Consider the following 27,410-nt stretch of genomic DNA (forward strand, 5'->3'; position numbering starts at 1 on the left):
CAGTAATCTTTCTGTTGGTGAGGTATGATTGTATGCTTTTGTATAAGTTGGTTGAGATGTTGTCCTGAAGTATATAGTATATGGTGGCCCTCCTAAGGATGCTGGGCCACCATATACTATCGAATGCTCCCTCGAAGTAATCTGTTATTGCCATAGAGTACTTTGAATATGTGGTTCCAAGTAGTTATTGCCATAGAGTACTTTGAATATGTGGTTCCAAGTACTCTATGGAACCACATATTCACCACCCGATCTCAATTGGGCGGTGAATTGCATCCACTGTACTGGTCCCTTGTTTGAATCCGAATTGGGTTCAAATTGAAGTTAGGTTTGTGGCTATGTAATGGCTGTTGAGTCTGTAAAGTAGCAGTCTCTCCATCAATTTAGCTAGCATGGGGAGGAGCGCTATCGGATGGTATGATTTTGGGTTTTCTGGTGGTTTGTCTGGACTTTTCATGATAATCTAAGATGAGTATTCTTTCAGGTTGCAGGAAACTCTCCTCACTCAGAGCAGTTGCAGTGGGTAGTACTCTGCAAATTTTTTGATATCTACCTCCAGTAGGTCATGGGCTTGAGTCTTTCCTTCCTTAGTCTTGTGGAGGGCAGCTTGAAGTTCATCCATTGTAAATGGTTCTTCAACATTGTCTGAGGAGTAGTCATTGTTCTTTTGGGTTTAGTCATATGTCAGAAGATTACTGTGATTGGAAAAGAGCATGCTTAAAAGATTCTTGATTCAAGTCACGATAATAGCTCCATCAGGTTTTTGTAGGCACATTTAAAGGTATACAAATCTCCAGGGGTTATTATTTCCTGTTGTAGGGACTAATTGTGCCAGGAGGCTCTTCTGCTTTTACATATTATCTCAATATATGTATATCTACAGGTTCTCTAAACTTCTCTGGCTGTGTCCACTTCTGTCTAAGGTAGTGTGGCTTGAATTCTTTGGAATTTGAAATTTCTGGAATGGTGGACAGCCTTTCTGAGATTACCCATTTCTGCATTCCTAAAGGGCTTCCTTTTAGGGATGGATTCAGTGCATGCTTCTTGAATGGCTTTGGTTGGTGTTGCAAAACATTGTTTGGTACATCCTGCGTGATAAGAGAAGTATCTTTAGATAGTTTTCTGTTGAGGACTTCTTGAAAGAGTCCAGTTAGCTTTCTTTGTGCAGAAGCGAAATGATGTCTTGCTGTTATAGGTGGAGTTCTGTCAACAATCAGAAGAGAAAAGGTGATGGCTTGATAGTCAGACCTTGTCCAGGATTCTTGTACTCTCCATTTGGTAAATTTTTGGGCTGTTGAAGGCATGGCCAGATATATGTTTATTGTACTCTCTCAAAGTGTGGATCTGAAGGTAGGGACATTTCCAGGCTGATTGAATACCTGGAAGTTTACTGCAGTGATGAAATTTCCGAGGTCCTTGCTGCTATGGGTCCCAGTCTGATCAGGTGTGGTACTGTACCAAAGTCGAGAGCAATAGTTAGCATTCATAGTGGTGAGAATTTTAGAGCCAGGTAGAGTATTCAGTGCTGTCTGAAGAAGATTTGTGACTATAGCTGGCGCCTCATTTAGAATAGACCAAAAGCACTTGCAGGGATCCTAAGGTTGTGGAAAGTTCTGTGCAGGTACTGATAGAAGTGCAGAGGGATGTTATCTTAGTAATGGTTATTTCAGTATTTTTGACTGCTATTGCAGCCCTGGGGTTTCAGTTGTGTACTGGATTATTCTATAGTAGGACAGGTATCCAATTACATTGCCATTGTATTTATAAAGTTCCTGTGTAAGAATTAACCAGCTCAGCATAAAGCACTTGTGCTTTATGCTTGAGCTGGTCGACTACATGTTTTTACCTTCAAATTAATGTTGCACATTAATTTGAAGAAAATTTACCCTCTGGGTATGTTCTGTTTGTGGGATGCCTATCCATAGTTAGTTCTGTTTCGATAAGTACTCTTTGCTTTGATATTGGTGGTACAGGCTGGATCTCTGATGGCGTGTTTGTGTGGCAGCTTGTTACCCTTGCAATTTGCTGAAATAGTGAGTGGTCCTTGTTAGGGCATGTGCTGAATCCGTGCCTGTGTTGGACACAAGGGCCACAGGTTGATTGCCGTTGTTTTTATCTATGCGTTATGACTTTCGTAGTCCAAACTTTAGGCATTTGAATCACTTTGTGACTGGAATGCGTTCTTTAAACCAATGGTAGCCCCAGCACACAAAGGCTCTTTCCTGTCAGGTAAGAATGCACCAGGCATCCAGAGATAATTCTACAATTCAGTTTACTTTTGATGGCAAATTAGTATTTGGTATAAGTTATGTTGTGTAAGTTATTATTAGTTATGTTGGGATAAGCCCCTGGTCTGTGTGCTCCTCACTCAGGTGGGAGTGGAGGTTTCTATAGTATAATTCTTCTTTTAGCTCTTTGGTATTGATTGTTTTGTCAATGCCAAACGAAACAGTTGATGGTTCCTTATGCTTGGGAACCTCTGCTTTTAAACCGATTGATGTTGTTGTTATTTGGTTTTTTGGAGCATTAGCAACTAAGGCCATATTGCTCTGAGGATATGTGGTGGTGGTGGTGGTGGGGGGGACATTCCCTGACCTTTCCACATCCTCTGTATTTGGTGGTCACGGCCTCAAACCTCTGTCTAATCACCTGGTCTAATCGTGTGCTACGCACTGCTGCTCCTGCCCACCTGGCTATGGAGGTGCCCGGATTGATGTGATGCTTGGGTTCTGCAAAATAGAAATTGCCTCTTCCCTTGTAGTTGTAATGCTGATGGGATTCTTCCTCTTGCTCAGACTACACAAATTGAGGAAGGATGGTTGCAGAATAGATGCCTTTAGCCATCAGATGGTTTATTGCCGTAACAAACTTCCATTTGTTGTTGTTGTTGTGGAAGTTGATTGCTTAAATAAAGTGAAGGAAAAACTTTACTATTGGAGGGAATGAATAGGTGAAATGGGAGTTGTTTTTTGATGTGAAAACATCTATAGTGGTGCCTAACAATGGAATGTAACGGAAATGCAAATGTTGTGGTCAAATTGCACCTATTGTTGCAATCATACTAAGGAAGTATGTTTGTAGAATAGTATGATGATTAACATTTGTATTGACGATTTATTGTAAACTCTACTGACCTGTTGGTCATGCTGGAGTATAAACAAGAACATTGTGACATTGAGACTACATCGGCACAATCATAAGGAAGTGTGATTGCGATGTGACAATCACACTTCCTTAATATGACATCACAGTCATACTTCCTGCAGTTGCTACTGCAGTAAGCATTATTGCAACAATACAAATATTTGACCACAATATTTGCACTTCCGTTACATTCCTTGGCTTTGATTTCGCTGACCTCTTCCAAGCCAGAAATGTTTTCACATAAAACATCTTTTGTGTGTACAGGGTACACATGCTTTAATTTTTTTTTGCTGATGCTCTATAAGCTTTTTTTTTTTCTTTGCATCATTTGCCACTACTAATGCTAAATATATGGGAGTTGAACCTTTTTGGAGATACCATTTGTTTTAAATGGTGCAAATTGTTGTGAAGGCAAAGTTTCTTCTGCCATAAGTGATAAGAGCATATAATCAATGAAAGTCTTGCATTAATATTGTTTAAAAGTGTTGCTATTTATTGTGAAAGATGTGCAAGTTATTTGTTATTCAGGGGAATGAATTATACCTGTCTAATGCCAAGAACTGGAGAAATGAGGAATTCCTCATTGTTAATTATTTACCTGTTGCTAATCTTCAGTTATCTTGAATAGCAGGGGAAATCCCAAGACCTAGCAAATTTATTATGGCATAAATGTAATTACACTATGTAAACATTATAAATTGCCGACCGGGCTAGCCAGGTGGGTAAAGTGCCTGCCTGGCAACCCAAAGGTCGCGGGTTCGAATCCCGCCCCGGCTTGGATCAAAGTACTGCAAAAACCTTGGGAGGTGCACTATGGCCACAGAAGCCGATGCGCCAACAACTACCAAAAAAAAAAAAAAAAAAAACCATTATAAATTATTATTGTGTGTTCACTTTAAAGCAAACACACAACAATTTACAGTGGGAGTGTAAGAATTTTTATGGTTCTGAGCAAAATCTTCATTCTGCCAAAAGCATTTTGGAGGAAGGGGCGGTGCTAAAAAAACTAGACAATCTGGCACTGCCTATTCTCTTAGATACATATTCTTTCAGTATTACATACAAAATTAATATCCATGATATCTAGTTCACATTATGCTCCAAAATTCAGGTAACAGTTAAGCACACAAGGACAGATGTTTTCTGTATTTACTGTGCTAACTTTCTCACACTGGTATTTGTCTGGAGGAATCGGACAAGAATCAAACCGGTAGCTAACCTAACCAGTTTTCCTGTAGATAAAAAAAACTTTCTTATTATAGCAAAAAAGCATTCAAATATATAGAAATATTGAATATTTTGCAGAAAAAAAAGGTGAATCTTGAAATAGTAGAAATAATATGCTGAATTTTGGTCTTGTTTGCCTTTAAAAATCAATATCAGTACATTTTGAAAGTATTTGCATTCAAAATGATCAAAACTATAAAGTGATAACTGGTTCTATAAGGATATAAATACATACTTCAACTATAAATAAGAAAGATAAATTATATACAGAATCAGGTTTCTTGCAAAAAAAGTAAGGAAAAAAAAAATAAAGGCAGCCATTTTTTTGTTAATTTTCTTTAATTAATACAAGAAAGCAAATATAACACAGAAGTATACTGTTATGAAGTTAAATTTGTCTATTCATTGTTAACATTAAGAATATCAGAGTGGGTCTAAAATAATTCCACTATTACAGTTATTATATAACTTTTGGAGGAATTTAGATAAATCAAAATGAAAGGAAGACTTGCAGATTTAAAAAAAAAAAAAAAAAAGTGTTTAATTTGATGTATCATTTTGCTACATATATTCCACCTAACAGTAAATTTCATACAGCACTTAAGTTTTTGTATGCTGTTCAAGTAAAATTCTTTCACCTGAGAAGCCAACCATCTCTTTATAGCTGCTTTAACTTCTTTGTTGGAGTCATATATGTCAATGTTTCTCAAAGGGTGTGCCACGAAATTTAGAAATTTCTTCTTCTATGACTACGTAGGTGTGCCGCGAAATTTTTCTTCTTTGGAAAATGTGCCACGAGGGTAAAAAGATTGAGAAACACTGATATATGTTACCTCAGAGATATTCTTTTAAGTTTTGGAAACAAAAAGAAGTCACTTGGAGCTAAATCTTTTCTTTTAGATAAGGTGACTTTTGTATTATAGCAATGTAATATTTCATACATAGAAATGTTTGAATATTTTTCAGAAAATAAAGGATGAATTTTGGTGTAGTTACACTAGCAAAACTATTTCAAATACCAGTGATGAAATTCTCATGAATGTTGCATGGCTGCACGATAAAGCAACATTGCTGCAATTGTGCAAGGCCTTAGTGAGTTTTTTTTTTTTTTTTTTTAACTTTTCTAGTGTCTCAGCGTGCTGGACTGTTTTTGTAAATATTCAGTGCGGATAAAACCCATAGTCCCAATAAACAGCCAGTGAAGTTCAAGCATTGGCCAGCAATGTGATGTTGACTGGTTGGTGCTTGGATTTTTTTTTTTTTTTTTATGTGAATGTAGATGTTTTATTGGAAAATATTTTGGACTGTCGTATTGTTTTCTGGATTAAAGCAGTAAATCTGACATTAGTCTCCAATCGTAATAACGTTTAAAAATGCATCCTTTTCACATTCAAAATGGGACAGAATTTGTTAAACTCCTGCTCATTTAATTTCTTTCACATATCTTCTGAAGTCTCATCTAGTACATATCATTCTGTCAGTTGACATTTCCAATCATCTGGAAATGCCGATTGACAAAGCTCATGCATTAGCATTAGTAAAGGTATATGATGCAAGAAAGCAAGCTTATACAGTATCAGCCAAAAAAAAAACCCTTCTCATTTCACCAATCTACTAGCTCCAAATGTTTGTTTAGTTCTACCTTGAATCTATTCAAGCTATCGACTTCTACAACGACAGATGGAAGTTTGTTCTAGCAATCAACCACTCGCTGGCTAAAGGCAAACTTCCACACATCTATCCTACAATTGTCTTTTCTTAATTTGAATTTATGCCCTCTCAGGCGATTATTCTGAGCAAGATGAAGAATCCCATCAGCATTGAGTATGCTCAAACTATTCAAGACCTTATACACCTCAATCAGATCACCTCATAGGTGCCTAGTCTCCAGACACTGTAACTTGCAAAACTTATGCCTTTCTTCGTAAGAGCAACCCTTTGTCCATTCACTAATATTGTTGCCCTTCTCTGTACTTGTTCCAGCAATCAAGTTACTTCTTTGACTCTGATCATTGACAACAGCTTCACCAGCTTACCACTTCAGACTCATAAAACCTATTAACACAGTGCTGACATCAACAGTTTCAACATTATATATAGCTAATAATTGTTAAATTTTAAGAGATCCAACATTTTCAGCAGTCAGAAATTGGCTGATGCTGTATTGTTTGCCTTTTCTGTAGATATTTCCTAGGCCTGATCAGTACCTGCACATTTGACATGTATGATCAAAGAATGCTTCCTGTTTAAAAAAAAAAAAAAAAAAAAGTAACTTTTAAGCAAAGAGCAACATAAAAGTGCTATTATCACATACTAACTTTAACTATTAGAATAATAGTTTTTATTTTTTTTAATAAAAAATTGTTTTTAATTTTAAAACAATCATATAACAAAAGTGGCAAAGATAACTCTTGTTAAAATTAACTGTGGAACCTTGCCGTACAGCAAGTTTCCATAGCTAATTAATAGTGTGTTAATTAATGCATTTGAAAATGTGGAGAGAGGCTCTGAATGAATATGCACTAGCATATATTGTTCATAGTAACACACACACACACACACACACACACACACACACACACACACACACACACACACACACACACACACACACACACACACACACACACACCTCCAATATGGAGGCCTTCTAATTGAAGCTTCCAAGTCAGAAAAATTGTTAAAATTAATATTTAACAGTATTCCAGTGTCAGTTACACCCCATAACACTCTGAACACCTAAAGGCGATATCAGCAAATGGGACTTAACTGTCTCTGAAGAAGAAGTAATACAAGAGCTTAGTGAACAAAGTGACTATTGCATGCAGAATAATGACCAAAAAAAGATGGTAACCTACTACCAACCTTCTTTAACTTAAATTTAAGTCCCCTTACATGTGTTGTCCAAGAAAAAGTAAGGATGCTATCAGCATTTAATTTACTCAAGTTAATTATTTAAACACTTCAATCAGATTTCCTCAAAGGTACATGGTTTCCAAGTGATACAATTTGCAGAAATGAAGTTTTTTCATGGTAAGAGTATTCGTTCGTGTCCTTGACTAATTGTACTTTGGTTCTCTATGCTAAGAGATCCATCTTGAATACTACATACAGGCCTGGGCCTGTATGTAGTATTCAAGATGGATCCTTACTATTGCATTATACAGTGGTATAATTACCTCTTTGTCCCTGCTGAAAAAATTCCTGTATATCATTAACAGAACACCATCAGCTGTTCTATCAGTCTGTCTACACTGTCAGAGAACTACAGTTTGGACTCTACAGTTACCCCTAGGTCTCTTTCATTTTCTACCACCTTGAGTGTGATGCTACACAACTGGTATGATATGCTAGGATTATTGATGCTCATATGTTATACCGTAATTTAACAAAGTTAAACCTCATTTGCCATTTCTCAGCCCATTCAATTTTTTTTTACGTCTTGTTGCAGTAGTATGTAGGGCTTACAATACCGAGATCTCGTTAATTTTTTTCCAGTATTGAAATACCGGTTTTTGGGTACTAATTTAAAAAATAATTCTTTATGATTTATTTACATAAAGGTTATAAAATCAATAACAATAAATCATTGATATTACTGAATTTGCAACTAAGTGATTGTTATACACAATACAAATGTAACGGAAACCTGAAAATGCAACGAAACTGATCCGGTTTATGAGACACTTTGTTGCACACAAAAGAAAAAGTAAATATCGCATGTTAATGAATAATTTTAAAGATTTTTGTATTATAAAAATCTAAAAATATTTTTCTGTTAGCAAGGTAGTTTCATAACAACAATGAGTTACGGTGAGTCATGTCATACTTATCACAAACAAAAATAAGAAAAGTAGTTAATTTTTAGAAGCTCACCAACCAAAAATGATAAATATTTATAAAAGTATATTGCAGTAGAATTTCACAAAGAAATTGTCTTGCAATTAGTCCAAGACTCTCTGGAACAGGTCGATTGAAAAATTTTTTGAGTTGAGATGTGTGCAGAAAGCTTTAATTGATTTAGATTATTATTAATTTAATATCTGCAGCCGTATCTACACTAATGACTATAAAGTTAGCGGTAGATGCACTATGCCACAAAGCAAAGAAGCAATCTTTTAACTGCAGATACTGCCATAAAATTTGATGGAAACTCCTGGCAATCAAAATTCTGAAATAGCTATAGAACTGCATATGGCATTGAAACTCCATATTTCACAGAAACATACAAATTATCACAGGTTCTTCAGTATTTGAAAAGTGGGACACAAGATGATAGTGAATTATTTCCCAGACTCAGCAAAGATACTGTAGTGAAATTAATACTTCTCTTAATAAAATGTCTTTCATCTTTCAGAAAATGATGAACAGAATTCAACCTTAGAAGACCAATATGGAACAGAACATCAGTGGTCTGTTCCATGCAAATTCTGTGTAATAATAAGAAACTGCCTGACTCTAATGAGATACAGTCATTAAAAAATAAACTTGAGTTGGCAATTAATGAAAGACTTAACTGTTCCTGCTAAAAAAGTTCAGTCTAGAAAATATGGTTAAAAAAGGAAATAAGATTTTTTGAAGATGAGGAAATAAAGGAGGTAAATCTGCAACTTGTCTACGACTATCTCAGTACAATAACATCATCTAGCATAAAATCCAAAAGGGCGTTTTCTGCCGCTAATCAAATTATATACCAAAATTAAATCCAGTTTAAATGATAGCGCTATTGATTTCTTATGTTTCTTCAGAGCCTACTTTATTCGGACATTTAGTGTGGATGCTTAAACATAACTAAAATTTGCAGTATCAATAAGTATATATTTTTTTTTTGTTTATAGAATAACTATATTTTTAATAATTTTTTTGTCAGAATATTTATTATTGTAATATTTTGATTTAAAACATGAAGTCAAGTAATTACTTTATTGCATCTAGTTTTCATCAAAATTTATTGAGAAAAATGTTTGATTTTGGAATACCAGTATTAATACTAGTATCTTGGTTTCATAAATTGAAACTACCGAAATACTGGTATTAAGAATTTCACCGGTATTGTGAGCCTTAGTAGTATCTCTTGATCCATTAGCTATCCTGCTTATCTTTGTATAATCTTCAAACTTAGTAAGCATATGCCTTCATCAAATCATTAATAAATATTAAAAATAGTAAGTAAGGAATTATATTGGGAACTTAGTATTCAAACTGGAGAGACTGAGGAACTCCACTAATAACATTAGTCCAAGAAGAGCAGTGCCCATTAATAATGACTCTGCGTTCTGCCACCCACCTGCTCCTTTATCCATAGTAGTAACTTGCTGCTAATGTCACACTACTCAAATTTGCACAGCAGTTTTTCATGTGGAACAGTATCAAAAGCTTTCATGAAATCTAAGATATGATGTCAAAATTGTTTTGCTTCCACTTCCTTTCTCAATATCTATAATTTATCAATGCCTATAAATATTCACGACAGAACCTGCTTTAGACACAAAAATACAGTTATTAATGAGCAGATTCTTAAACAAGAGTTACCTCCTGCTACAATAAACCAAATTAGAGTACACGCTAAGGATAGGATACAGAAAACTACACCAACCAACAATAGTAACGTCAAAAAATACTTCAAAATACATCAAAAAAATTTCTGTCCCATATGTTGAACAGTGGCACAAATGGCTTAACAGATTCTTTAAAGATACCGAATTTAAAATTGTGCCCAGTCCAGTAATATGGAAATTACACGCTATACTGAACAATCGCTCAGTCCTTTTCTCTTTTGCAACACAAATAAATGACTTGGTATAAAACATTTCTTGCAGTGATTGCGACTTGTCTTATCAGCTCTCAACTCAATGCACCCTGAATTTGAGAGTAAAGCAGCATGCATCTTCAGTCCATGCTTCTTGTTCAGCAGCATCAGAATTGGCTGTTAATGAAAACCATACATTTTTTTTAATGAGGCCAAAATACTTAGGTGTCCAACGTAATTATATTTTACTATTAATTCCAGAAATCATTGGAATTAAATTACATGGGAATTCTATTAACATTGCCATCCATATCTAATCTCCAATTCGTGGTCTTTTCCATATATGCACGAAGACAAATAATCTCTATTTAAGATTCTGGCTCACACATACTCCGCATTATTTCTATTCCTGTGATCCAAGACATATTTACCCCAGGGACTCGCATCTGGTGAGTATGGGCTTGCCGCACCCAGAGTCCTGAACTGAATATCATCATTCTTCTCTTTCTTGGTGATTCCCTTCTACTTCTGACTCTTGCTCTCTATTTCTCTCTCTCTCTCTCTCTCTCTCTCTCTCTCTCTCTCTCTCTCACAGGGTAATTCATACTTTTTTTTTTTTTTTGGCTTTGGCATCATAAGCCTTAGGCTTCCTTGAACCATATGCTGTTAATAATAATAATATGGTCAAAAAGCCCCGTCAGCTTCAGGAAGGAAAGTAGTTTCTCAAAATTTATGTTAAAATTTATTATTTTTAAATTTATTTTTTTAATTGTTAATTTATTTTATTACTGTAATCACTTTGCATTAATTTGATATTTGTTTTAATTTCTGGAGAGTGTCATACGAAAGTGTTGTTGTATCATATTGAAGTGAATTTCTCTTTTTCTTCTACAAAGTAAAGGAGAAGAATGTAGTTACAAACCTGAAAGTTTCTGTGAACTTTGCAGTATTGTCTTTCACGAAAACCTTTGATCTATATTGGGCTAAAAACTTTTCAGCCCCCTCCCCATATAAGTAATTTTGGCTGAGGTAAAGAAAGCCTGCACGAGAAGCACGCAAAAGTTCGACGAAATTTACTGGTAAAAGTACTTTGCCGTAATGGCATTTGTATTGTTGCTCGCCTGGTAAACAGATGGTGGGTGTTATTGGTCTGGAGTAGAAGTTGAATCCCACGGGAACTTGAAACTCTCCCGAAGTGGAGGTGGGGGGGGTAACCTGACCTTTTTTTTCTTTAGAATCACTAATTGAATCACGAACAGAGTCATATTGGAAGTTCTGGCGTCGTAAAAAATGTTTGTACATAGTTTCACCGGTAAATCTTTTGGAAGTTTGCTGTGCTTATCATGTGGGCTTCCTTTGCCTTTTTTTTTTTTTTTTTTTTTTCTTAATAAACGACTTATCCACTAGTCCACCTAAAGAAAAAAAAAGGTCAGGTTACCCCCTCCACTTTGGGAGGGTTTCAATCTCCAGTGGGATTCAATTTCTACTCCTGACCGATAACACCCACTGTATGTTTACTGAGCAAGCAACAATACAAATGCCATTACAGCAAAGTACTTTTACCAGTAAATTTCATCAAACTTTTGCGTGCTTCTCGTGCAGGCGTTCTTTTCTTCACCGTAATTTTAATTGTGTGTATTGTATATCAAGCAGTACTTTGAAAAAAAATGACAAAGGTAAATTGCTGCTAATATGGAATTTTTTAATGAAAGAAATGTAACAAAAATTTTGACAAAACACATTTTCTTTAGAGGACTATAAAAAATTTCTATACTCCCAATACGAGCAGCCCTTTTTACTTTTGCAAATGATTTAAATTACTTTTAATCTTGTTCTAGAGCAGGAACTTCTCTTGGCTTCTTAGCGATGTCATTTGCATTTGCTTTATGATTCACTTTTTTGGCTGTCATTTTATGTATAAAAAATATGTAAATACAGGTAGCCCTTGTTTTGCACTGATTCACAATAGCGCCGATCACCAACCACAATGCCATTTTTATTTATTTATTTTTGCAATTTTTTTATAAATTTAAAGTTTAAAATCGTCAGCACTGCTCACGTGATTTAGGACAATCTGAGCCAATTAGCGCATTTGTATCAGAGATGAGAAAGATTCCCGCCCTCAAAGTAACCACTCGTGGATGCGGGTAGTAAAGGTCCATGCGGTGAATCATTCAGTTGGTTGTTGTTTACGCTATTTACACTTGTTGAAAATTTATTATGCTAACATTTTTTTTATTAATTGTCCTGTTAATAAATCATGTTATAAAGTTTTTAATTTAATAGAATAAAGACACGCCATGTCTGGTAAAAGTAGTTAATTGAATCCTGGTCATATGAATGACCAGTATTCAATTAACAGAGGATAGAATCTGATGAAAGCCACCCTAATGTGTGTAGGGCTATGAATATGCCTCCATCGACTATTACTACAACTATGAAGAATGCTAAAAATAAAACAATTGATGCAAAGTGGCAGGTAAAATTTTTTGTGCCCGGAACCTAACGCTGTGATTTCCAATTGACTCCATTATATAAAGGGTTCCATTTACGCTTGTCCTCCCAGGAACCTAACCCCGACGTAAATTGAGGACCACCTGTATACATAAGCACTTTTTGTAACTTTCTTTTAAAAATGATTTTTTTTTAATGAATTATTAGAATTAATAAATTTTTCTTATTCAGAAAAAAGATCCTATGGCATTGTTGAAGAAACAGCTTCAAGAAAAAGAACAGGCATTGGAATTGGAACAGAAACAAACTCAGTCTACCAATGCAAAGTTGAAAGAACTACGCCAGGAAATAACACAAGAGAAAACTCGAGCAAGCTCTGCAGAGAGAATATTAAAAGAAAAATTGTCTCAACAGCAGCAAGATATTCAAGCCCTCCAAAGCCATTTGAAGCAATCACAAGAGCAATATTTAAACGAAATTTCATTACTACAAAATAATCTAGAACAGGTAACAATTTTTCTCTCATATTTTTTGTGCATTGTTATTATTATTATGGCCAGCTACATAAAGTTTTAAGGGGGTGGGGAGGATCTTAGAGATCGTAAAGTCGGAGAACCACTGATTTTTAGGTGGTTTCAAAGGTATTTCAGGTCCGTCCATCTTTATTGCAAGTTTATTTACTTTTTTTGTGATTTTAGGTTAATATTTTATCAGTATTAAAAAAAAAAATCTTTCCTCCTTTATGGGATTTTTTTTTCTGCCCTGTGATGGACATCAAAATCCTTGTGCTATTTGTGATTGATTGTGTCCAGTTACTATTATTACTGTTGGCCAAGGAATTCTCTTATTATCCTACAGGTGCTCAGCATCGTGGCTTTCTGGAGTTCTGTGTAGGTGTTCTCTGAGAAGCCTATTGCTGCTAGGTTCTTATGGAGGCTCTTTGGTACCATACTGATGGTTAACACTATGATCAGGATGGTAATTACTTTGTTCATATGTCACATTTCTTTGACTTCCTGTCTTAGGTCTGTTTATTTCATGATCTTTTCCTTGTAGGTTTTCTGGTGGTTGCTGATGTTGGGCATTGTTATGTTGATCAGGCAGGTAGATAGCCATTTCCTTCTTTTTGATGTGTGTTATTATGGCATGGTCCCAATATAGTTTGTGAGTAGGGGGTCTATAATATGACCCGAGGTTTGTACTTGTAATATGGTATGCTTTGACACACACGTCAGCAATGCAGGTAGCATTGTCTGTGTTATCTGTCAGTCCAGGGTCCTTGGTGATGTGGATCCTCGGATGGTGAACATGAATCCTTCCATCTCAGGGAAGAGCCTCCTACTCATCAGCCATGCTTTGTAAGCCATCTTATCTATGTAGTCTTGATGGAGGTTATTGTAGTGTCTTCCATTTACACACTTTCTTTTGTTTGTGTGAGTTGGATCTCCTTGTTAAGGTTGTGCTGTGCGTGTCTTTGTCTATCTTTCTTATGCTGTGGTAGATTGGTGCTGTGTTTTCCCGGAAATAATTCTGCAAGTTTTAATCGCCGTCGCCTTCTGTTCAGTAAGGTCAGGCAAGATCCTCTCTGCTTCTCGGGCTATGGTTAGGTCTCAATGGCAGCTCTTGGTCATCGTTAGTCTTTATTATTATAAAACTCTTTCTCCTTTATGGGATTTTTTCCACCCCATGAAGGGCAATAGTACCAAAGTGCATGAGGTGGTTGGTTGGGTCTGGTTACTATTATTATTGTTATTACTGTTTGTCAAGAAACATCGCTTGCTATCCAACGGATGTTCATAATTGTGGCTTTCTGGAGTGCCATGTTAAGTGTTCTCTGGGAGGCCTATTGCTGCTAGGTTCTTATGGAGGCCCTTTGGCACCATGCTGGTGCCAAAGAACCTGCATAACTTTTGGCCCCTGGGTGCCAGTCGATTTGTGACTGAGCGATTTCTCAGAGATGTCACTGTGATATTCGACAAAACGAATGCTAGTTTTCTTTTACGTTCCTTTCCTTAAGGAATCCTTTTATTTAGTAGCAGTTCTGGTATCAAAAGTGCTGGTAAGGAGCAAGAAAGGAAAGTAACCTTTCTTTATTTTTCATAGTTTTATACTAACTCCTAATCTTTGCTTGGTCACTCCAGGCATTGCTCCAGCCTCCCCGTGGCAAGGTCGATAGCCTTGCAGAAAGTTAATCTGCTAAGGTCTTCATGGACACGAAGAACATTATGCATCTGTTGAGTCTCGGCTCAATTTCTTCAAGGACAGACCAAACTGACTTTGACACAGTCCATCCCAAGAGACAATGAACAGAAGGATCCAAAAAGGAATCGCCGCTGTTTTTAATAATACATTCCCAAACAAGTCAACTGATAGGTGCACTTTCTCCATTTCTTATTCAGAAGTATCTCGAGAATGCTGCTGCATCACCTCAAATGGTGAAAAGACTCCGCTGTGGAGATTCTCTTATAGAGACTACAAAGGGTAAACACTCTGAAGCCCTACACCGAATATCAAACTTGCAGGTATTACTGTCATAGTAATTTCACATGCCACCCTAAATTCCTCTAAAGGTGTACGGCCCCGAGTGCCAAGCGATATTAGTGACCACAGCGCCTTTTCATAGTGATTATCTGATACGCTTTACTGTAAATACGTTTCTCCTGAGTTTTGCAAGTCTGTTAACTCTTGAGCATTATAATTAAATTGATCTTTGAAATTATATAACCCAGAAAGGAAAGTACCTTTCTTTAACCCCCTTTTTTATTTTTCGTTAATACTAACCTTCTCTTCGCTTGGGTCACTAGGTGGCACCGCTCTTGCCTCCACGTGACGGGGCTGGTAACCTGGGAGAAAAAGAATCTCCTGGGGCCAAAAAGAGCACGTCATGAGTAAATCAAACTCTGACTTATCTGGGCTGCCAGACGCACCCCAGACATCAAAAAAGAAAGATAGTTCTATTGCAGGAACTTCAAAACGGCAGAAAACTGACTCTGACATCTATCCTTCTCCAGCTTTCCTGATCATGCACTCAACTGGTGAAAATGCAATTGGCAAAATCTTGCCATTTAGAATACAAAAGGAATTAGAAATCAGAGCTGGAGCTCCTAAGTCTGTAAAAAGACTTAGGTCAGGAGATATTCTGATTGAGACCTCTAATAGTAAACACTCAGAGCGGCTCTTGAATATTAATCTCTTTGCTGGAATACCAGTTACTGTGACACCCCATAGATCACTGAACACCTCTAAAGGAGTGATCTCTGACTGGGATTTAATAGATGTGTCCGAAGAGGAGATGCTTGAAGAACTTAAAGAAGAAGGCGTTATACAGGTCAAGAGAATTTCCACCAGAAAAGGAGTTCTGACTCCTACACGCAATCTCATTCTGACCTTTAATACACCACATCGCCCAGGCATCCATTAAGGCTGGATATCTGGTCTGTAATGTCAGACCTTATATTCCAAACCCACTACGGTGTTTCCGATGTCAGAAGTACGGACATTCCCAGACACTTGCCGGGGAACTCCTGCTTGTGCAGAGTGCAGGTCAGTTGAACACAACTGCGAAGCCTGTACTGCTCTCCAACCGATATGCCCAAACTGCAAAAAAGATCATCCCACTTACGCTAGAACATGCGATCGCTGGAAAACTGAGGAACTTATTCAGGTTTATAAAACCAGTCATAATGTGTCCTATCAAGAAGCAAAGCGAAACGTCTCACCACCAACCCTTGCAAATAGATCTACGTATGCTCAAATCACCAAAAAAATTCCAATCAACCGCATCACAAACTGAACTAACAGTACCCCCAAAAGAGTCTTTCTCGAACTACGTAAAAACACTTACAATGCAACTCAAACTCAGGCAGTCAATACGCCAGTTTCTATACCAATCGAAAATCTCCACTCCCCAGACGAAGGACGCAAAGAAAAACAAATCGTAACTTCTGGTCACCAACAGGAAATGGATACTAAGGAAATACCCCTAGATGACCCGGTCCTACACATTTTTGTTGAAGAAGACATGGAAACAGAAAGGCCCTACTTTCGAAAGAAAGACAAAAACAAGAGTGAAAAACAGAGAACCTCAGCACCAAGAAAACGCTTGGAAAGTCTAACTAGAGATAAACAATGAACACAATAATTCAATGGAACTGTCGTGGTTTCCGTGCCAATATTAATGACCTGTACGACCTTACCTCTAAATACACACCAATATGTCTCTGCCTCCAAGAGACGTATCTCAAACCTCAAGACACACCAAAACTGTCTTATTACAATATCTTTAGAAAAGATAGAACCAATCAAAATACTGCACATGGTGGTGTAGCTGTTATAACAAACCCATATGTTCCTGTCAAACAGGTCTTACTGAACTCTCCGCTTGAGGCAGTAGCGGTCCGTGTAGCTGCTGACATCCATATTACAATCTGCTCCTTATATATTCCACCAAGCTTTTCCATCCAACAAAATGATCTAAACAACCTCATAGCTCAACTCCCCACACCTTTCCTCATTCTGGGAGACTTAAATGGTCATCACACACTATGGGGTAACAACAATATCGACCAAAAAGGAAAACTAATTGAAAAATGTTTAGACGATAACAACCTTCTCCTTCTAAATGACAGGTCACCTACTTATGTTCACCTTCCTTCTGGAACATATACTGCAATAGATTTGTCTATCTGTTCTACAACTTTGTATCCTACTCTAAAGTGGACGGCAAACAGTGATCCACTGCATAGTGATCACTTTCCCATTACAATTGAATTACTAAATAAACCCTCTTATCAACTTACTAGAATTCCTCGGTGGCTAATTGATAAAGCAGACTGGGAGATGTATAAAAAATTAGCTAAACTGGACCCTGAAATTATACAAAAATCCCCAACCAGGGAAGCGGTTTAGTATGTCACAAAAACTATACTACACGCAGCAGGACAAGCTATACCAAAATCCTCCTCAAAATTACCCGAACACCCAAAAATATGGTGGAATGACGAATGCCGTGCAGCAAAAAGAGACCAAAATAAAGCTTGGAATACTTTTAGGCGCTATCCAACCACAGCTAATCTCATTCAGTTTAAACACGTTAGAGCAAGAGCGAGGTATGTTAGACGCAGTAATAAAAAGGCCGCTTGGATTTGCTTCACTTCAACCATCAATCAAGCAACTCCCACACATAAAATTTGGAAAACAATCAGGAAAATGAGTGGTAAATATCAAACGACACCTCAGCCTATCATGAAATGGAGAGGGCAGATCATTTCTGACCCTACCCAAATTGCCAATATACTAGGGGAAACTTTTGCCAAAACATCAGCAACAGAAAGTTACATACCAGCCTTACATACCAGAAGATTCAAAGCAAATTCAGAAAAACAAAAGTTAAACTTTTCTTCAAAAGCAGAAGAACAATATAACTTACCATTCACTATCCACGAACTACATAGAACCTTGTCAACATCTAGGCGTAGTGCTGTAGGACCAGATAATATCCATTATTCGATGATACAGGAACTAAGTGCTGAATCACTGCAGTAACTTCTTGATCTGTTCAATAGGCTCTACCGGGAAGACACATTCCCTAAACAATGGCACCACGCTACAGTCCTTGCATTCCTTAAACCAGGAAAAGACCCGACAAACCCTACTAGCTATAGACCCATTGCTTTGACCAGTTGCCTTTGCAAAATTCTGGAAAAGATGGTGAACCGTCGACTCATATGGTACCTGGAAAATTTCAATCTCATACATTCTGCACAATTCAGCATTCGACAGAACAGATCAACACTAGATATACTAGTAAAACTAGAGAATTCCATTCGGAATGCATTCCTTAGATTGGAACACCATGTAATGGTTTGCTTTGACATCAGCAAGGCCTATGATTCCACGTGGAAGTATGGAATACTCGGTGAATTACACCGCCATGGACTTCGGGGCCATCTCCCGATTTTCATACACAACTTCCTAGACAAGCGAACTTTCCAGGTTCGATTTAAAACTTCACTGTCGGAACTATTTTTTCAAGAAGAAGGAGTTCCCCAGGGCTCTGTACTTAGTGCTACACTCTTTATAATTGCGATAAACACCATTGCTGAACAACTTCCAAACACTATCGATAAGGCACTGTTCGTAGATGACCTTAGTATTTCTTGCCATGCAAAAAACATGAATACGATCGAGAGACAGTTACAAGGGACAATAAATAGGATCAGTACATGGGCACAAACCAATGGTTTTCAGCTTTGTTCTCAAAAAACGTTGTGCATCCATTTTTGCCGACAACGTAAATTGCACCCACACCCGGAACTACAACTGAAGGGACAACCAATAGCAGTTCAACCCAGCATACGATTCTTAGGAATCACCTTAGATCATAAACTTACATTCCTGGAACATATTAAAAGACTAAGAACATCCTGCCAACAAAAATTAAATATCATCCGGGTTCTCTCAGCAACAAAGTGGGGAGCTGATTGCCTTACCTTATTACGGTTATACAGATCTTTAATAAGATCAAAACTTGACTATGGGGCACCAGTGTATAGCTCAGCAAGGCCTAGTGTCCTTCGCTGGCTTGATCCTCTCCATCATAGTGCAATATGCATTGCTCTAGGAGCATATCGCACGTCTCCAATACATAGTCTATATGCCGAAGCTCACGAATCCCCTCTCTCTATCAGAAGGCAACAACTTATATTACGCCGTGCATATAAAATAAGATCTATGCCTGAACACCCAAATTGGGAATTACTTTTCACCCCCCAACACAGCAGGTTATACCATAACCGCCCTACTGCTAACCGACCGTTAGGTATAAGAATAAGACATCTTCTAGAAGAACTTAATCTGAGTTTTGATAATATCTCAAATACCCCTCCACTATTCCTTGCTCCGTGGAGCATTACTCCACCTTTATGTGATAAATACCTTAATAAATGGGATAAATCTGCACTACATAAAGAAAATTTCTTGCAATTGTACCTTGCAGTGGTGGAGCAGTTTCCAAACTTTGTTGTAGTTCATACAGATGGGTCAAAGAATGACACCCACGTTGGAATCGCCGCAGTTTTCCCAAACATAACATTGGCCTACCAACTGCCACATGAGTTCAGTATATTTTCTGCCAAATTATTGGCAATTCAGGTTGCACTGAAGCATATCGAGACCTCCAATATTGAAAACAGTATAATTTTCTCTGATTCTCTAAGTGCACTTCAAGCCCTGGAAAACACCATGAACATCACCCACCCAGTCGTAAAAGAAATAACAAACTCTTTATATACCTTATCTGAGCTTGGAAGAACCATACATTTCTGTTGGGTCCCAGGACATTGGGAATTCCAGGAAATGAATTAGCTGACAATGCCGCAAAAGCGGCCGACTTACCACCTGATGTACAGTGGAGAGTTCCACATCAAGATTATAGACGAATAATACAGGAAAAATGCATGTACCAGTGGCAATCAACATGGCAAAACCAACTTGAAAATAAGCTTCGAAGTATCAAGCCAAATCTTGAACAATGGCCTTCAAGCCTCAGTGCAATTCGACAACAGGAGGTAATACTAGCTCGTCTCTGAATAGGTCACACTAATATTACTCATGGTTACCTTTTAAGAGGGGAGATTCACCCCCAGTGTGATCACTGTAAAACAGTGCTTTCAGTGAAACATATCCTTGTGGAATGCACAAAATTTGCAATAGAACGCCAGAATCACTTCAATCCAGCCACAACTGAAGAACCACTAACGCTTAGTTCACTTTTGGGCAATAAAACAGATGTCTCAAAGATTTTTAACTTTCTCAAAGCAATCAATGTATACCACCTCCTTTAGCTAGTCAACAATCAGTTTCCTGACTCTCGATCCATAAAGAAATAGCATAAATACTAACCTATGTATGGCGCATTATGGCCATAGATGCCCATGCGCCAAAAAAATCCCCAAACAAACAAACAAACAAACAAACAAACAAACAAACTAAAGGTGTGCTGTCTGAATGGGACTTGATAAATGTTTCTGAAGAGGAATTAGTCAGTAGAACACTGCATTCCAACATAGTGTTCTACTGACCTTTTCAACACGAACCCTTCCAGCTACAGTTGAGGCTAGATACTTGAACTGCCATATCCAACCTTTTATCCCTAATCCTCTCAGGTGCTTCAAGTTCCAAAAATTTGGCCATGTAGAAGGGATTCAGTGTGCCCCAACTGTTGATCCAAGGAACACACACACACACATACATACAGACTGCACAGCACAAACACCAGTATGTCCAAATTGTAAGGGTAACCATCCAGCTTTCTCAAAAGTCTGGAAAACAGGAAAGAAAATACAAAAGTATAAAATAGAACACAAAGTGACTTACCAAGAAGTAAGGAAACAAGTTTTACTCGCTGTACCCAAATACATATCGGAAGGAACTCAAACTGAAGTATCCATACCACCAGCTATATCCATTTCCGACTGGGCTTGTGCTGTTCTGGCGAGTCCACAACAGTCCCCTAAAGAACATGTCAAAGACCAAGCAAATAATACCCCACTCACAGTACTGCCAACTATTAATCTATTGTGTTCAGATTCTGAGAGTCTGAGAAACCCTAACCCAGGAGTTGGGTAACTGCGGCTCTTTAACTTTTAGCCCACATGAAGCACAATTTGAAATGGAGTTAGAGGACTTAAAAATCATGGACATGTGTAGTGCAAGACTAAAATGCCTTAAAACTGAAATTGAGGATTTAGAGAGGCAAAAGGCTGCCCTTGCAATTCTATACAAATGGACAGTGATAGATGAGTTGAAAAAGCAAGGCCAAATTGTGTTCAATGCTTGGAGTAGCTTACTGGGCATGTATACAAATTTGAAAATATTTGTGTTTGGACTTCTCTCAGTTTTTGGTTTGATGAATTTCTGCAGGCAGTATTTTCAAACATGAACTATATTAAAAATAAATCAAGAAATGGTCTGAACAGTGCAAGTCTCTCAGCATGTTTAATGATGAAAATTACAGCATATTCGCCCGATGTTGAGAGACTCACTCAAGAAGTTCAGGAGCAAAAGTCACATCAATTCGTATCTAATTGGATGTTTGTTACATTTTTTTCAGTAATAATATTTCAAAATATATATATTTTTAAAAAAGCACCTTCCCACTATTCCATTTTTTTAAAAAACTCTCCCCCCCCACCTCCCAGCTTGAGCTGAGGTGCGGCTCTTTGGATTTTCTTTTTTTTTTTAATTAGATCAAAAATAGCTCTTCACTCAAAAAAGGTTGCCAGCTCCTGCCCTAACCCTTGTAAGACTTGGAAATCAAAGCAGATATGGAAATCGATGACACACCAACAGTGATAAAACCATCTTAGAGATGTATGCTGAGGGAGATATGGATACTCTATGACCCATATTTGCGAGAAAGGATAAACTAAAATTGGAACGCTATAAACAGATTGACTCTAAAATGATGATCAGAAATACTTTATTCAGAGTCAATAAGAATAAGATCGGCCCGAAACTGTGATTTATTATTTTTCTCAATTTTTTACTGTAAAATGTGAATGAAAAGAAAACGTGTAGTTTTAACATTGCAACAAAAAATAGATATTAATAATAGAATTAGAAAAGGTGAAAATTTAGGAAATCTCTCCAGAATTTAATTTGGGGACTTCAACAATTATGACATCAAGAAGATTTCCAATACTATAACAGAATTTGTGTCGATTATGGATAATGAAGGAGGATCTAGCAGGAAAAAGACTATGTTGAAACTTGAAAATGCCGTTTAGAGAGTGCACTTAATTTGTGGTTTCTTCAGAAGTGAAGTTTAGGTGAACCAGTGTCTGGCCCGCTGTTGTGTGGAGGAGCATTAGATTTTAATGGAAAATTAAGAGGTAATAAAGATTTTAAGGTAAGCACGGGTTGGATGAAAAACTTTAAACTGAGACACTGTATATGTGAACTAGATATTCAAGATGAGAAACTTTCTGCAGATGAATCGGCAGCAGTATCCTTTGAAAAGTAAGTTTGCTTCAGTTATATCAAATTACGAGAACGAAAATGTTTATAATGTTGATGAGACGGGCTTATTATAGAAAGCATTACCAAGAAAAATATCTAGCCACTAAAAGAGAAATTCCTGTACCAAGTTTTGAGATGAGAAAAGTGCGAGTTACAATTGCTATGCGTACAAATGTTACTGGGATGCACAGATTGTCCGTGCTCATTATTGGTAAGTCAAAAAACCAAGAGCATTTAAAAATCTTTCTAATTTTCCTGTTTTGTATAAAAATAATAAAAATGCCTGGATAGATATTTCTGTTTTCCAAGGTTGGTTTATAATTTAATTAATCATAATTATTTAATTTAATCGTAACGTAGGATTAAATTTATTTAATCTTACCTTACATTCTTTATCCAGAAAATTTGGTTATCTGGAAGTGGTCTGATGTCAGTTATTCAGGATAACTAATGCTCTACTGTACTTACATGGTAAACTAAAATCAAAATGCACATAAGCAATACATAAAGCAGAACTAACTGGAAATCAAAAGAAACAGCTTTACCAAGCAAGGCTGCTTTGCAGTGTGTAGTTAGAAGCAACTCTCAGTCAGGAAATGACAGTTCCTAAAGTGAAGTTTTATAAACAGCACTTCAATGAACTTTAGGGAAAGGACATTTCCTTTCCCTTAACATTGCTGGACAGGAGGACATATAAAGGATATATTTTTGTAATATGCGAGAAATGCTGCATGTGACTGTCATTTTGTGGCTGTGGACAGGAAACTTGTATCAGTAGAAACAGCTACAGAAAATTAATACAGATATTATTCATATTACTTATGGGCACAATTACCCTTTAGGCAATAAACAGACATTTTAAAAGTTTTACCTTGTCACGAATTGGAAATGCTTTGTGGTATTTCCAGTCTAGCCAACAATTCAGTCGTCTTTTCCTTAATTACACTATTGGTTAAAAGTCAATTTTTAATAGTGAAATAAAAGAACACACTTTTGAAGGCATACACTGTGAATTACAGTTGATTTCCATATTGAATTGAAGAGCATTGAATTTTTTCTTTCAATGGAGTCTTAAATGCCTAAATATCTGCCAATAGATAACTGCTCTCAGAGCATTTGGAATGAATTGTGCTATTCTGAGGGAACAAAGCACAACTCTGGAGAGGGTATCAAAATATACAGACCACTATAGTGAACAAGTGCTGAGCAGACTACTGTTGTGAGGACAATTCTATCTTGTAAAAAGAAGAAGAAGAAAAGAAACATAACATATGCTCCTTACTTATACAATGTTTCACTTCTCAGGCTGGCATGGTTTTTTAATTTATACCTTGTAGTGGAGTTGTTTCTAAATAGCAAATGAGCAAAAGTATAAGATCCTCTTCACATTGGCCGCCTTCGTAGCCAGGTGGGAAGGAGCAGCAGTGTGTAGCACACGCTTCTTGGTTATACCGGGGGTTCGAGCCTGTCACGGGCTTGAACCCTGGTCTAATCAAGAAGGTATCCTGGAGCAATATGGCCTTAGTTGCTAATGCTCCTAAAAAAAAAAAAAAAACCAAAACCTCTTCATTATTGAGAACTTGGAACTATTGAGTTAATCCATATGTTTATTATCCAAAACCTATAAGTAGCCACAACTTTTAAATGCCTCTGATATTAATTCAATGTGTGCGCTACTTAACTTTTTTTTTTAATTCCTCTTGACCATTAATATCCTTGTAAATAAATTTTTTTTTTAGTGCAGATAAATTGATATTAATATTAAATAAAAAATTATATATTTTTTGTTATAAATCAGAATACCCTTTTATTTCTGATAAAACTGTTGAAATTATGTTCTGCTATGAAATTTTATATTTATTTATCATTTTTAGTGTTCTAGTGACAAAAGCAAACCCTTTACTGCCTTTGCTCACCTGGGAGAGTGAATACATTTCAGGGCTTGCTTCCTCCTCTTTGTCTCTGTGTATGTTTGAATTTTCTAAAGATATTTTATAAACATGGGGAAATATTTCAACTACATTTCAAAAATACAACTGCTAACTATTTGTTAAGAAACTCATGTAATTTGTAAAATTACAAATAAAAGTAAATAAATTTAATGATTGTGAATATATGTATCATGTTTACTACTGTAGGCACAAAATGGTATTAGTGAAGAAAAACAGATTGTAAACCAGCTTCAAGAGGAAAATGTGCAGCTCAAAAATATGTGTGGAGGGTTAGAATCAGAGTATGTCCACTTCTTCATTTTCACAATTTTAATTGATGAGATGATTTAAGTGCTTTATTTAATAATATTATATAGAGTTTTTTCCATTTATGCGTTTTCAAACTTAGTAACCATGAATTATGTGAAATGAACTGTGCGGGTAGAATATTTTATTCACGTTCCCTAATGTTTAGTGTTTGTTAAAAATAGTCTTGTTATATGGAACACCATCTTGATAGAAAAACAAACATTCAAGGTTTGGTGGTCATTTCTTTTCTGTTCCATTACTTTCTCTCTCATAGTTTTGCAGGAGAAAAGTTGTTGTGGTTTATATATATAAAATATGATAGTACAGAAGAAATAAAACTGAAAGATATAATGAGAAGACAGAAGTGTAGAGACCATGAAAATAAATTAAATTTAGAAACCAAAATAACAGGCAATAACAAAGAGAAATTTAAAATCAAATAATAAAGCTACTGAAGAGACTAGATTAAAATAAAATACCACATTTTCAATAGAGAACAACATGCCAAATGCTGTTGGAATCCTAATAAGTAAAAACAGAAAGGTCAAAAAATTACATTAAATTGATTAACAGAATGTTGAATCACCAGAACCATCTGAATAAGCTGAGGTATAAATAGTGAAATATCACATATAAAATAAACAGAAAAGAAAGAAGAAAGAAAATGAAGAAATGTTGGCTGTGAATCCCTAACTCTTCAGATTGCAGCTGCGATATCATGACCGACAGATGGGATTCCAGATAATGACGGAATTTGTAAATTGGTCACTCATGCACCATAAAGACTTTTGTGGATTTGCTGAATGATTGTTTTCTACAGCAGCATGTTAGAGAGGCAACCAGAGAGAGTAATACGCTTGATCGGGTTACCAGCAGTGATTTATTCATGCATTAAGAATTTTCAGATAAAGCAACCACTAGTTGCTACTGATCACAGTGTACTGAGTGGGATTTACTTAAAGACGTAACTATCATCAGGGGTAAAGAGAAGGGATTTTGTTTCATAGAGGTGACTACAGTGGTCTCAGAATTCTGTATAGTGGGATGAACTGATGATGTTACCAACAGCAAATTCTAAATGGGAAGCATTCAAGGAAGTTATCTTGAAAGCTATTAGGCTTTTCATACCAACTAAGAAATACTTTTCAAGGTTTAGGCCTAAATGGATGTCAGATGAACTAATGAGACTTGTGGCAGAGAATAAAAGTGCATGGGGTGCATATAAATTATCAGCAGACACAGAAGCCTATGGTATATATACGCTAGTCTGTAGTGGTCGCAAAGCAGGTCAGGCAAGCAAAGGCAGATTACTAGAACTCTTTGGCAAAGTATGCAAAGAGGAACAGCAAAGACTTCTTTACTTATGTAAACTCTAGAAGGAAGGGGATGAATCAGATTGGTTCAATTGATATCAATGGTTCAACTGTTGATGATTCTGCTCAGGTGGCAGACCAACTGAATGAGCATTTGCATCTTCATTCACACGAGGAGAATGCCAGAAGTTTATCAAACTCTTACAGGGACCTAAAGGATTTTGTAGTAGCTAAGAGCAAAGTGAGGAGAAATTGTTGAAGTTAAAAATAAGAAAGACATCTGGGATGGAAGGGATCTATCCAGATATATTAAACGAGGTGGCAAAAGTAGTAAGCAAATCTTAGCCATAATTATGAGAGCATCCTTGGATTCAGGGGAAGTTTCCATGTACTGAAGATGTGCAAATGTATTGCCAATTCACAAAGGGGGATCTAGAGGTGATTACAGACCATTTACTTTAACTTCTGTTCCGGGGAGAATAATGGAGTCGCTTGTGAAAGATGCATTGCAGGATCATCTAGACAAAACTGCTGTAACAATTCAGACATATCATGGGTTTGTTAAGGGGAAAGTCTCATCTGACAAATTTTATTGGATACTATGATTTGGTTACAAAGGAATTGGGTGCAAAAAATAATTTTGATATCATATACTTGGATTTCAGGAAAGCTTTTGACATTGCTGCATATGGAAGACTACTGTACAAATTGGAGCAGTATAGTATTAAGGGCAAGTTGTTACAATGGATAAAAGGGTATTTGAGTGGGAAAAGACAGAGTGGTAATCAATGGATGCTGCTCTCTTTGTGGACATGGTGTTGGGCCCACTGTTGTTTTGTATATTTATCAATAATATTAATGAAGGTATATTTGGCTTAATGTCAAAGTTTGCAGATGATATGAAGGTTGACAGGGTTGATAATGGCAGTGTGCTACTGCAACAGGATCTAGAAAAGTTGAGCAGATGGGCTGAGAAGTGGCAACTGAAGTTTAACATTGACAAATGCAAAGTACTGCATATGGGTAGAAGTAACCCCAGAGTAATGTACCAACTTTGGGTGGTAGAAAATGAAAAAGACCTGGGAGTAATTGTGCAGTCAGATAAGAAGTTTCTGAGCAGATAATAGGATATTGTCCACGATATCCAGGAATTTTGCTAGTAGGGAAAAGGAGGTGATTATCCCTTTGTAGAAGGCAATGTACAGGTCTGGAGGCTTCATTTTAGGAAGCATGTATAGTTGCTTGAGTGAGTACAGAGAAGGG

The 27,410-nt window shown here is 36.7% G+C and overlaps 1 protein-coding gene across 5 annotated transcripts in view; it reads left to right on the forward strand.

Moving 5' to 3' along the window:
* LOC150088570 (uncharacterized) overlaps positions 1–27,410 on the forward strand; it is a 453,076-nt gene that overhangs the window by 74,177 nt on the left and 351,489 nt on the right. For all 5 annotated transcript variants that reach the window (XR_016546740.1, XM_090369575.1, XM_090369576.1 and 2 more), the window contains exons 4-5: positions 12,806–13,081; positions 24,733–24,827. Coding sequence is in view for 4 of the 5 variants with exons in the window: in XM_090369575.1 (XP_090225701.1) it covers positions 12,806–13,081; positions 24,733–24,827 (371 nt within the window). In the remaining variant the exon portion in view is untranslated. The remainder of the gene's footprint in view (positions 1–12,805; positions 13,082–24,732; positions 24,828–27,410) is intronic.

The sequence above is a fragment of the Mastigoproctus giganteus genome, chromosome 3, assembly GCF_048544385.1.
Source record: "Mastigoproctus giganteus isolate SK-2022 chromosome 3, ASM4854438v1, whole genome shotgun sequence".
Classification (NCBI taxonomy): Eukaryota; Metazoa; Arthropoda; class Arachnida; order Uropygi; family Thelyphonidae; genus Mastigoproctus; species Mastigoproctus giganteus.